Here is a 13,509-nt window from a genome sequence, read left to right as displayed (position 1 = left end):
GGGGAAAGCAGGGGCCTGGTGCATCACGTGGCTGGGTAGACTGCGGGCTCTACCCAGATCTGGGTCGACATTTTGGTGTCCTATGTAGAGTTTTGTGTTGGGTTTGGGTTTGGGGGACACACCCGGACATGTTGAGGAGTTTCATAGTTTGATAAGGAAAACTGTAAAGAATTTTTTTTTTTGCCTTTTGGGTCACACCCAGGCGCTCAGGGGTTATTTCTGGCTCTGCTCTCAGAATTCGCTCCTGGCAGGCAAGGGGGGACCCTATGGGACGCCGGGATTCGAACCACTGTCCGACGTGGATCGGCTGCGTGCAAGGCAAATAAATGCCCTACCGCTGTGCTATCTCTTTGGCCTGGAAAACTAACTTTTGTTGGAAGCAATCAAGTATCTGGTTACGTTGGTATCTAGTTATGTTCCTTTGGCTACAAAATGGTTTGCAGACCTCAAAGATTATAATATATCTATAAAAACACTTGTCAGACTTTCTTTTTTTTTTTTTTTTTTTTTTTTAGTTTTTGGGCCACACCCGGCGGTGCTCAGGGGTTACTCCTGGCTGTCTGCTCAGAAATAGCTCCTGGCAGGCACGGGGGACCATATGGGACACCGGGATTTGAACCAACCACCTTTGGTCCTGGATCGGCTGCTTGCAAGGCAAACGCCGCATCTCGCCGCTGTGCTATCTCTCCGGGCCCAGACTTTCTTGAAGTTGGCAAGCGCCCTACACACTTATGGCTCCCGCGCCCTGCAACTTTTAATATCTATAAAATAGAGTCTTAATTTTGTTTTTCTGAAGGTCGCGGTAAGAAAGCTACACCTGGCAAGCAGATTGAGAAATTGAATGCTAGATGCAGTTTCTCAGGCTTTGCCATACTGGGACTACTGAGGCAATTCCAGCAGAGGTTTAGGGCCATGTCATATATGTGCACCCCTAGCTACTGAGCTAATTGTCCCTAATTGTCAGAATGTTCACTCCTTTGCTATCAGGTGTTTTTCAGATCCTAAGGTGCAATAAGGAATCAATTGGGATCTGTTAGTGCATATTCTTCTAATTTAGAGGCCTAGATTCTGCAGTTCTTGTTTGTGAGTTTTTGTTTTTGTGTCACACTCTGCCGTGCTCAGGGGTTACTTCTGTCTGTGTGCTCATGGGTCATTCCTGGCAGTGCTCAGGGAATCATATGGGACCCCAGGGATCAAACGCGGTTTGGCCCCCTACAAGGCAAATGCCTTTATCCACTGTGCAATCGCTCTTGTCTCAGATTCTGCAGTTCTGTTACGTCTCCTGGCATTGTCTGTGCTGTGTTGAGGGTCACATTTGGAATTACAAGTCCTAAAAAATGAACTCCGCACACCTTCACTCAGTGATGAAGATGTAAAAGTTGTTCTACTGGAGGGTGTACATTCTGCATCTATTCACCAAAGGAGTTTCAGTCATGTCTAAGTCACTAAGAAGCAGCATGAATGAAATTTTAGCTTAGGAATTAAAAATAAGAACAACAACGGGGGCCGGAGAGATAGCATGGAGGAAAGGCGTTTGCCTTGTATGCAGAAGGTCATTGGTTCGAATCCCGGCATCCCTGATGGTTCCCCGAGCCTGCCAGATGCGATTTCTGAGCATAGAGCCAGGAGTAACCCCTGAGCACTGCCGGGTGTGACCCAAAAACCAAAAACCAAAAAAGAAAATAATAATAATAAGAAGAAGAACAACAACAATGACAGGAGCAAAAATTAACAACAGACACACACACAAATGTAAAGCTAGCTCCTTGGCACACAGAGGAACCCCCTTATTGGAATTGGCCAGGAACTTTGGGGCCTAGATAAGGATGCATGCACGGCGGAGGCGGTGCCAGTCTTGTTCCCTCCGCTGATTGGCTGGCAGGGCCAGGCCTGCTAGTCGGTGATTGGTGGATTGGTGATCAGTGATGGTCAGCCGTTGACTGAACTTAACGGCCAAACTCATCAGCAATGGCCGGGTCTTTTGGCTGCTTTGGAGGCCTCTTACTGAGACATCTGCCACTTACCCTTCCTGTTCGCGACGCGGGAGTATCTCGGAGGGTATGAATGAGACCTGCTCCCTCCTGTACTATTCTCTCCCCATTTCAGCATCTTCCTCTCCCCAATTTGGGTGGAGGTGGAAATCATAATAATAGCTACTGTTTGGGGTTGTTTTTTTTTTCTCTTGGTTTTTAACTATACCCAGCTATGCTCAGGGCCCCCACCTTGGCACACTCAGGACATCAAATGGGCTGCTATGGATAGAACATGGGATGGGATTGGCTGCCAGGACCTTACCCACTGTATTATCTCTCCAGCCCCCAATAATAGCTATTTATGCTATCTCCAAGGCCTGGCTTGTCTGGGACCTTGGAGTATCGTTGAATCCTCGGTGCAGAGGAACAGTAAGGTAGATGCTCCCCTTGGCTTCAGATATTGGAGGCTGCCCTATGTCAGATGGGAATAAATGTGGAAGCTTTGAATTCAAACCCAGATGCCTTTGTTTCCCATATCCCCTCCCCCTTTTCTGACACTGTGTAGTCATGGAGGTAGGGGCAGGGTAGACATGAAAAGTCCAGAATCAGGGCCGGAGAGATAGCACAGCGGTAGGGCATTTGCCTCGCAAACGGCCGACCCAGGACAGATGGGCGGTTCGATCCTGGCATCCCCATATGGTCCCCCGTGCCTGCCAGGAGCGATTTCTGAGCACAGAGCCAGGAGTAACCCCTGAGCGCTGCGGTATGTGATCCCCCCCCCCCAAAAAAAAAAAAAAACCAAGTCCAGAATCCAGATTTTTTTTTTCTAGCCACACCCGTTTGATGCTCAGGGGCTACTCCTGGCTAAGCGCTCAGGAATTGCCCCTGGCTTGGGGGGACCATATGGGACGCCGGGGGATTGAACCGCGGTCCTTTCTGGCTAGTGCTTGCAAGGCAGACACCTTACCTCTAGCACCACCTCGCCTGCCCCGAATCCTGATTTTTTGTTTTGTTTTGTTTTTATTTTTTGGGTCACACCCAGCTGTGCTCAGGGGTTACTCCTGGCTGTCTGCTCAGAAATAGCTCATGGCAGGCACGGGGGACCATATGGGACACCAGGATTCGAACCAACCACCTTTGGTCCTGGATTGGCTGCTTGCAAGGCAAATGCCGCTGTGCTATCTCTCCAGGCCCCGCTGTTGTTTTTTTTTAAGGAAGGAAATAGTATTTAAGCATTGTCTATGCTACAAGTATACATTCTTGTGCAAATGCTCATTTCCTTCATTATATAGCAGGATCCCTTTTACCCAACTGAACCAGCCCTGCACACACACACACACACACACACCCCTCCCAGGGGATGTGTTTATTTCACTCACTCTTTTTTTTTCTTGTTTGGTTTTTGGAACACACACACACACACATACACACACACACACACACACACACACACACACACACACACACACACACACACCCCTCCCAGGGGATGTGTTTATTTCACTCTTTATTTTCTTGTTTGGTTTTTGGAACACACACACACACACACACATACACACACACACCCCTCCCCCCCCCACCCCTCCCCAGGGAATGTGTTTATTTCACTCACTTTTTTTTCTTGTTTGGTTTTTGGAACACACACACACACACACACACACCCCTCCCCCCCATCCCTCCCCAGGGAATGTGTTTATTTCACTCACTTTTTTTTCTTGTTTGGTTTTTGGAACACACACACACACACACACACACCCCTCTCCACACACACATACACACACACACCCCTCTCCACACACACATACACATACACACACACACACACACACACACACACCCCTCCCAGGGGATGTGTTTATTTCACTCACTCTTTATTTTCTTGTTTGGTTTTTGGAACACACACACACACACACACACACACCCTCTCCACATACACACACCCTCTCCACACACACACACACACACACACACACCCCTCTCCACACACACATACACACACACATACACACACACACACACACACACACACACACACACACACACACCCCTCCCAGGGGATGTGTTTATTTCACTCACTCTTTATTTTCTTGTTTGGTTTTTGGAACACACCCGGCTAAGCTCAGAGGTTAACTTCTAGCTCTGTATACTCCGGAATTACTCCTGGCGGGCTTGCGGGTACCCTAGAGAGGATACCCAGGATCAAGCCCAGGATAATCCCATGCCTGTGTTCTTTCTTTCTCGGGTGCCCCCCCAGGTTTTGCACTTAAGTCAGTTCAATCTCCAGGGGCACAAGTGTGAATGTGGCTCTGTTCTTTGACGAGGGCAATTTTAGGAACTAGCCTAGTAGCAGTCTGGCCAGAGCACTGGGTAAGGTCGTAAAAAGCTTGAGCTCAAGCTGGGATGGGCGATGCAGAGTCTAGGCCGCAAGGAAATTGACAGACAGCCCTGTTTGGTGGGGAGGAACCACTCCTGGGCGTCTGGCGGGCGCGGCCTCTGACGTCATCACGACGCGCCGCTTCCGGTCTCCCCCTCGCGGGAGCAAATGACTCCGGCCTCGGCGGGGCGGGAGGCTGGCTCGGCGCCACCACCCCCGAGAACCCGCGATCGCGCGGCGCCGAGCTGCGGGGCTGCCGGGACCATGGCCACCGACTCGTGGGCTCTGGCGGTGGACGAGCAGGAGGCGGCGGCCGAGTCGGTGCGGTGTTTTCTGCCTTGGGAAAGGGTTGGGCCCGGGTCTTGATGCAAGTGTGTGCATGCATGCCTGTATGGGGGTCAGTGGAGCGTGGACCCGGAGCATGGCCCGCGTGGAGCCGGCGCCTCCCGGATTGCGCATGCAAGTGCGGGAAAGAGGCCTCCGAGGTCGACCTTCCTGGGTTGGGGGGAAAGGATGGATGGATGGAACCCTGGGCCTGAGCTGTCATCGTTGCCTTTGCAGCCGCCCTTTCCCCATCTTCCTATCCTGAGCTGCTCGCTCCTGTCTTTCTTCTTCCTTCCCTGGCCTAGCGATGGATGGGTACGATGGTCCAGGCGGTCGACCCAGCAGCCTAGTAAATCCAGTCCCCATGGTTTCACTTTGATCTGGGCCTGATAGATCGATCAGTCAGCAAGCTAGGTGTGAAGTCAAGTCAGTGGATCTATGGTTGTGTGGTGTTTTGTTTCTTGTCCCCAAACCAAGTTTTTAAATGGTGCTTGCTGGATTTCTTTGGGTAGTTAATTCTGTGAATATCTCCTGAAATTAGTTTTTTTTTTTGGTTTTTGGTTTTTGGGCCACACCTGGCGGTGCTCAGGGGTTACTCCTGGCTGTCTGCTCAGAAATTGCTCCTGGCAGACACGGGGGACCATATGGGACACCGGGATTCGAACCAACCACCTTTGGTCCTTGATCGGCTGCTTGCAAGGCAAACGCCGCTGTGCTATCTCTCCGGGCCCTGAAATTAGTTTTGATTAAAGAAAACAAACAAAAAAAAAACCAAAATACTAAGGGGCCGGAGAGATAGCATGGAGGTAAGGAGTTTGCCTTTCATGCAGAAGGACGGTGGTTCGAATCCCGGCACCGGATATGGTCCGCTGTGCCTGCCAGGAGCGATTTCTGAGCATAGAGCCAGGAATAATCCCTAAGCACTGCCGGGTGTGACCCAAAAATCAAAACAAAAAAAAAAATACAAAAAGAAAAAGAGTATATAGATCCACAATTAGTTTAAAAAATAGTTTTGAGAGGAGCCAGAGAGCTAGCATGGAGGTAGGGCGTTTGCCTTTCATGCAGAAGGAGGGTGGTTCGAATCCTGGCATCCCATGTGGTCCCCCGAGCCTTTCAAGAGCAACCCCTGAGCGCTACGGGTATGACCCCCCCCCAAAAAAAAAAGTTTTGAGAATGGACACTAGATTTTTTTCATCCTCAGAATGATTCTATTTCTTGAGTTCCTTATTTGGGGGATTTATTGATTATTTTTTGTATTGAGGCTGCACCCGGTGGTGCTCAGAGCTGACTCCTGGCTCTGCACTCAGGAAATAGTCCTGGAGGGGCTCTTGGTAACATATAGGATGGTAGAGATGGAGCCAGAGTCAGCTGAATGAAAAGGAACGCCCTCCCTGCCATGCTGTTGCTGTGCCCCTCATTTATTGATTTTTGACTCATCTCCATTCTCCTTTATCATATATGATTCATCTCCCCGATATTACATATTGTAGTCTAATATTAGATCAATATTCCTGTGTTAATATTAGTAAGTCGTGAATAATTTTATTTGGATGGGTGTTTTGGCCATACTTAGTTGTTGTAAGGACTTATTCCTGGGAGGGTTCAGGAGACTGTAGAGTGTCAGGAATTGAACTAGGGTTGGCCACATGGAAGGCAAGTTCCTTTTGAGCTGTATCTCCATACACCCCCTCTGTAACCCCAGTGGTTACTCCTAATCACTGCTCAGGAATTACTCCTGGTAGGGTTTAGGAAACCATATGAGATGTTGGAGATCAAATCTGGGTTGACTGTATACAAGGTAAGTACCCTACCCTCTGTACTATCCACACCCCCCTCCCCCCAGTTTATGTTATTGTTGTTGCTGTTTTTTTGGGGCCACACTTAGCAGTCCTCAAGGGTTACTCCTGGCTCTGAACTCAGAAATTACTCCTGGTGGGCCATAGATCCATCATGTGCAAGGCAAATACTCTTTAATGCAATTTTCTCAATTTTACTGTCTTCCCTCCCCTCCCTGTTTCCTACTAGGCTAGGGATAGAACGCTTACCTCATTGAGTGGGATTTGTCAGTTCTTTTTTTTTTTTTTTTTTTTTTTTTTGTGGTTTTTGGGTCACACCTGGCAGTGCTCAGGGGTTATTCCTGGCTTCAGGCTCAGAAATTGCTCCTGGCAGGCACTGGGGACCATATGGGGCGCCGGGATTCGAACCTATGACCTCCTGCATGAAAGGCAAACGCCTTACCTCCATGCTATCTCTCCGGCCCCTGGTTTGTCAGTTCTAACTGTTGTGCTCCGGGAACTTTCCTCCAGCACTGATAAGATTCCGGACAGGCTTTCCTGTCTTGGGAGAAGAGGTCTTATTCAGTGATTAGGAAATGAGTGGGAGGAAAAAGAGAATGGACAGAGTTCTCATTATCAGCATTTAATAGATTCACTTCCACTTACTGTTCTTTTCTTTTCATTTTTGTGGGGGTGGGGGTATGGGGAGTCACACCCAGTGATGCTCAGGGGTTACTTCTGGCTCTGCGTTCAGGACTCACTCCTGGTGGTGCATGGGAGACTAAATGGAATGCTAGGATCAAACTTGGGTTGACCAGTTACAAGGCAAGCACCCTAACCACTGGACTATCACTCTGTTCCAGAATGTGAAATATTTTATAAACCAACTGGTGTGGTGTGTTCACAAAGTCAAGATAGAGGAGAGAGGGGAAAGATGGAGATATGTCTAGATTGAAAAAATAATTAAAAGATAAAACAACCAGAACCAGAAGATAGCACAGCGAGGGTATTTGACTTGCAAGTGGCAGACCCAGGACCAACGGTGGTTCAAATCCTGGCATCCCACATGGTTCCCCCGTGCCTGCCAGGGACAACTTCTGAGCAGAGAGCCAGGAGTAAACACTGAGCACCTCCGAACCCCCCCCCCCAAAAAAAAAAAAAAGATAAAACAACCAATTGAAAGCATAAACACTGATTTAATCCTGCTTCAATGAACAGTATTGGGGCCAGAGAGATAGCAGAGGTTAAAGGACTTGCCTTGCATACAGACAACCCTGATTTGCTTACTGGCATTGTATATGATTCCTTACCAGGCCAGAAGTAAGCCCTGAATGCTATTGGATGTGGTTCAGAAACCAAGGTGGGGAAGCAAAACAAGAAAGCAACATCCAAGAAAATCCAGAGGTTAGAGAGAGAGAGCTTAAAGGATAAACTCATGCTCACTATGTTGGAGTCCTGGGTTTGGTCACTGCTTCCTATCATGACTGGGATAAACCCTTACCATCACCTTGTGTTATCCCTTGTGTTCTGAGCACATAGCCAGGAGTAACCATCCCCCCAAAATAAATTGGGGCCGGAGTGTTGGCGTGGAGTGGTAAGGTGTCTGCCTTGCTGGCGCTAGCCTAGATAGACCACAGTTTGATCCCCTGATGTCCCAAATGGTCCCCCAACCCAGGAGTGATTTTTGAGCACTTAGCCAGGAGTAACCTCTGTCACTGGGTGTGCCCCCCCCAAAAGGAAATAAATTGCTCTTGGCAGGCTTGGGGACCATAGGATGCAGGGATTCGAACCCAGGTTTGTCCCAGGTCAGATGTGTGCAAGGCAAACACCCAACCTCTGTGCTATCATTCCAGTCCCCCAGCGTCAACATCTTAACATGGTGCCAGAGCAGTGCTCAGCTCTGTGTCTTCAAGTAGCACTGCTGGGGTACAGCTGAGCATCAGCTGATACTGTGGTCTGACAGACTATTCCTGAGATGGTCACTCCATAGGTTCTCCCAGGTAGCCAAGTGTAGTTTGGCTTCCTCTCTCCCTCCCTCCCTCCCTCCCTCCCTCTCTCCCTCCCTCCCTTCTTCCCTTTCTGCCTGCCTTCATTCTTTTCTTTTCTTTTCTTTTCTTTTTTTTCTTTTTTCTGTTCTTTTCTTTTCCCCTCCCCTCCCCCCTCCCCTCTCCTCCCCTCCCTTCCCCTCTCCTCCCCTCCCCTCCCCTCCTCTTCTTTTCTTTTCTTTTCTTTTCTTTTCTTTTCTTTTCTTTTCTTTTCTTTTCTTTTCTTTTCTTTTCTTTTCTTTTCTTTTCTTTTCTTTTCTTTCTTCTGGGTTTTGGACCACTCCTGGGGGCACTCAGGAATTACTTATAGCTCTACGCTTAGAAATTGCTCCTGGCAGGCTTGGGCGACCATATGGTCCTGGGGCAGCAGCAGGCCGCTGTGTATCGTTCAGGAGCCTTGTCTTACTGTCTTTAAATTGCCTTTTCTTTGGGGTTAGAGAGATAGTGCAGGGGGTAAAGCACCTTCCTTGCAAATGGCTGAATCTGGAGGCATTGCCTGGTACAGTCTTACAGTCCCCAGGCATTGCTGGGGTGATTTGATTATTCTGGCATGGCAATACCAAGCAGCACCATATTCTTGTCCCCTGGCACTGAACAGCTGGCTCCGTTAGCTGAGAATTATCAGAAGGGGCTGCAGTCCTCGTGAGCACTATTTGGGAATCCCAATACAGTGTATAACTTTACAGTTTTTATTATTTTAACATTGTAAAACCCAAAGTGTTAAAGGCATTCATTGGTTTTAATATAGTAGTAGATGATTTTGTCTCTTTGGGGGGGGGTCTTATTTAATTTTTCTGGATTTCAAAATAGCTTCCAACAAAGGTGCAAGGAAATTAGTTTCTCCTTTTTTTGTGCAAGTAGAATAAACAAAAACTTATCTGAACTCATGATACTTTCAGCATAAATATCAATGTTCCCTTATTTGCCATTGCAGCTTTCAAAAAAGAAAAAAAGTTATTTCTTGGCAGTGATTTCCTCCTGCTCTGAGTTCCTGTTTGCTTGCTCAGAGGACTGAATGCTTTCATTTTCTGTTACTTGGGGCCTTTCGAAACTTCTGGTAAAAAAGAAAGTTAAAAAATGAGGGTGGGGGGCCGGAGAGATAGCATGGAGGTAAGGCGTTTGCCTTTCATGCAGGAGGTCATCGGTTCGAATCTCGATGCCCCATATGGTCCCCTGTGCCTGCCAGGAGCAATTTCTGAGCCTGGAGCCAGGAATAACCCCTGAGCACTGCCAGGTGTGACCCAAAAACCAAAAAAAAAAAAAAAAAATGAGGGTGGGGGAGGAGATAGCACAGCAGTAGGGCATTTGCCTTGCATGCAGCCGAACCAGGATGGATTGTGGTTCGAATCCCAGCATCCCATATGGTCCTCAAGCCTGCCAGGAGTGAGATTTCCTTTTTTGGGGGGGTTTTTGGTCCACAGGGGTTTCTGAGTGCATAGCCTAACCCCTGGGCATCTCCGGCCCAAAAATCAGAAACCAAAAAAAAAAAAAAAAAAAAAGAAAGTTCTGGTGAAAGCAATCTCTTACATTGTTGCTACCCTTTTTTGTGCATTATGGTTATTTTAATAATTTACTGTTACTTTTTTGTTTTGTTTTGTTTGCCCTTCCCCCAAGCCCCCATTCACAGGGATTACTTCCGACTCTGCTCTCAGGAATTAGCTCTTGGCAGTGCTGGAGGACCAAATGGGCTGTCAGGGATCTAACCCTGTCCAGTCATGTGTGAGATAAGCGCCCTCCCTGCTGTACCATTGCTCCAAATGCAGCCTTTTATAATTCTGTTATTAGTACACCTGCTCTGTGCTAGATCTAAAGATGTATTTAGGGCCAGAGAGATAGCACAGCGTAGAAGTAGTGCGTTTGCCTTGCAGGCAGCCAATCCAAGACTGACTTTGGTTTGAATCCCGCATCCCATATGGTCCCCTGTGCCTGCCGGGAGTAATCCCAGAACGCCTCCAAGTGTGGCTCCCCCAAAGAAAAGATGTATTTAAAAAACAAACTCCTGGGGCCGGAGAGATAGCATGGAGGTAAGGCATTTGCCTTTCATGCAGGAGGTCATCGGTTCGAATCCCGGCGTCCCATATGGTCCCCTGTGCCTGCCAGGAGCAATTTCTGAGCCTGGAGCCAGGAATAACCCCTGAGCACTGCCGGGTGTGACCCAAAAACCACAAAAAAAAAAACAAAAAACAAAAAAAAAAAAAAAAAAAAAAAAAACTCCTCTTTAAGTTGTTTCCTGTTTCAGCTTTGCCAAGAGAGATATAACTAATGGAAAAATCAAAGCATATTTGTATCTGATCAGGGGAAAAAAATGTCCTCCCAAGATATCCCTAATTGACAATTTTATCAGAGTCCTACTAATTCTTCCTTTGAAATGCCTTGGGCATATATCCCTTTCTGTTCTCACTTCAGCTGGCTGGTGGTATTTTGATCCCAGTATGCTACAATGGCTCAGATTGTCCCATTTAAAATCTCACATCTCCAGCTCAGGGGACACAAATAGACAAAGCTGCTTCTCAGCTTGCTGCAGTCTGGGCTCAGCTGCCTCTGGTTGAAGGGTTGATTCCTGCTCACAGATGCTGTTCTTTGCTGTCTTCAGTCTCCATGTTCTTGTCTGAATTGTGAAAATATTTTCTGATATCCCCTTAAGCTTTCTCTTGTTTGGAATAAGAGAATGCCAGCCCCAGCAGTATTCTCTGAGAGAGTCTTGTAATCAGGGCAGTACAAAAATGCGCCAACTATAATTTTCGCAGGAGACTGTAATTAGGACATGTGAAATTTGAGTTATAGCATGCATTTTTTTCTATCACTACTACAGCTTCAGGGGCCAGAGAGATAGCATGAAGGTACGGCATTTGCGTTGCATGCAGAAGGATGGTGGTTCTAATCCTGGCATCCCAAATCGTTCCCCCGAGCCTGCCAGAAGCAATTTCTGAGCATAGAGCCAGGAGTAATCCCTGAGTGCTGCCGGGTGTGATCCAAAAAAAAAACAAAAAACAAAACAAGATTTTAAATCAACAATTGCTCCCTAGAGGAGATACAGTTCCATTCTCAAGACTTATTTGACCTATTTATTAGGTTGTTCTTCTGAAGCTCCTTTACTTTCTTTTTCTTCTGCATGCAAGGCAAATGCTCTACCTCCATACTATCTCTCTGGCCCTAAATTCTTATTTTTTAAAACTTTATCAATTGATTGATTTTTAGGGTAATATCCAGTGGTGCTCGGGGGTCACTCCTAGCTCTGCACTCAGAAATTGTCCCTGGCACGCTGGAGGACCATGTGGGATTCCAGGAATCAATCCGGGTCCCTCCCTGGTTGGCCACATGCAAGGCAAATGCCCTACTGCTGTGCTATGCTATCTCTTCAGCCCCTTATTTAAAATCTTCCATATGATTTTCCTAACACTTTGCCTTCTTTATTCTTCATTTAGTTGAGCAATTTGCACCTTAAAGAGGAGAAGACCAAGCCCGATGCCAATGGTGAGTAGTTTATTTTGAAAACAAATATGACTTCCTTTAGTCCCCCCCCCCCCCCCAGGGATGTTTATTGAGACACCATGCTTTACAAAGTTGTTCATAATAGAGTTATTTTAGGGGCCGGCATGGTGGCACTGAGCGGTAAGGCGTCTGCCTTGCCAGCGCTAGCCTAGGACGGAATGTGGTTTGAATCCCGATCCTCCGGTGTCCCATATGGTCCCCCAAGCCAGGAGCGATTTCTAAGCGCATAGCCAGGAGCAACCCCTAAGCATCACTGGGTGTGGGCCCAAGAAACAACAACAAAAAAAATAGAGTTATTTTGTTTTAGGCATACAATTACAATACCAAGCCCACCACCAGTGTTCTCAGTTTTACTCTCACCCCACAGCCTTGCCCCTTGGCATGCATATGACAAATTTATTTCATACATGTGGTCCACTAAAACTTAAAGGAATAGCTAATAGAATTGTCAGAGAATAAATCAACAAAAATCATCACTTTCGAATGATTTATTGCTATGTTCTTAACCCTTCTTAATCTAGTAGAGGGCAACTTTATGTAACACGAGTGACTGTTGTACTCGATGACACATATTGGGAATTTTGTCCTTTTTTGGGGGTGGTGGTGGAGGGATTGTTTCTAGGCCACACCTATTCCTGGTTCTGCACTCAGAAATTACTCCTGGCAGGCCCAGGAGACTGACCATATGGGATGCTATGGATCAAACCCAGATTAGCCATGTGCAAGGCAAACACCCTATCCACTGGACTATCATTCTACCCAGGAATTTTGTCTTGTTCTTTAGAGGAGCTTTTTTTAACTCCTGGCACTACGCTCAGAAATTGCTCCTGGCAGGCTCGGGGACCCTATGGGATACCGGGATTTGAGCCACCGTTGTTTTACATGCAAGGCAAATGCCCTACCTCCATGCTATTTCTCTGGCCCCCTAACATGAGTTTTTGAGGTGCAGTGTTAGGGCTAAGAATATTGAATATGAGTAACAGTACATATTTAGGAATAAAAAAATGCCTTTTAACATTTTTGGGAGTTGGCCCACACCAGTCTATGCTCAAAGCTTACTCTTGGTTCCATACTCAGGGGTCACTCCTGGCAGAGCCAGGGATTGAACCTGTGTTGGCTGCATGTAAGGCAAGCACCTTTACTTGCTCTCTGGCCATTGTAAGGTGAACTGGAAGCCTCATAGCCCAATCCCAAGGGATTGAGGAGACACAGGTCTGGGAGCAAATGCTGACACAGGAAATAGTCCACACAAAGTTGAAGGGAATGATACAGGTCCAGGAAAATTTTACTACAAGCTTTCTGCTCCTAACACTAAGGCCAGCAGGCAGTTAGCTTAATTGTTTCTTAGAAGCAAGCAGTTAGCAAACAGTTTGTTCCTGAGATGCGGGGAAGCAAAAGACCCTGCCCTGGGATTGAGAATTTGAAAATTCTTTTTTTTTTTTTTTTTGTTTTGTTTTTGGGTCACACCCGGCAGAGCTCAGGGGTTACTCCTAGCTCCATGCTCAGAAATCGCCCCTGGCAGGCAC

At 47.2% G+C, this 13,509-nt stretch overlaps 1 protein-coding gene across 2 annotated transcripts in view; it reads left to right on the top strand.

Moving 5' to 3' along the window:
* The first annotated feature begins 4,525 nt into the window (after positions 1-4,525).
* LOC126027390 (ATP-dependent RNA helicase DDX19B) overlaps positions 4,526-13,509 on the top strand; it is a 28,857-nt gene continuing 19,873 nt past the window's right edge. For both annotated transcript variants that reach the window (XR_007502256.1, XM_049786405.1), the window contains exons 1-2: positions 4,526-4,668; positions 11,917-11,965. Coding sequence is in view for 1 of the 2 variants with exons in the window: in XM_049786405.1 (XP_049642362.1) it covers positions 4,612-4,668; positions 11,917-11,965 (106 nt within the window). In the remaining variant the exon portion in view is untranslated. The remainder of the gene's footprint in view (positions 4,669-11,916; positions 11,966-13,509) is intronic.

This window comes from Suncus etruscus, chromosome 14 (assembly GCF_024139225.1).
Source record: "Suncus etruscus isolate mSunEtr1 chromosome 14, mSunEtr1.pri.cur, whole genome shotgun sequence".
Lineage (NCBI taxonomy): Eukaryota > Metazoa > Chordata > Mammalia > Eulipotyphla > Soricidae > Suncus > Suncus etruscus.
Note: the sequence above shows the minus strand (reverse complement) of the source record. Positions and strands in the feature narration are given on the sequence as shown.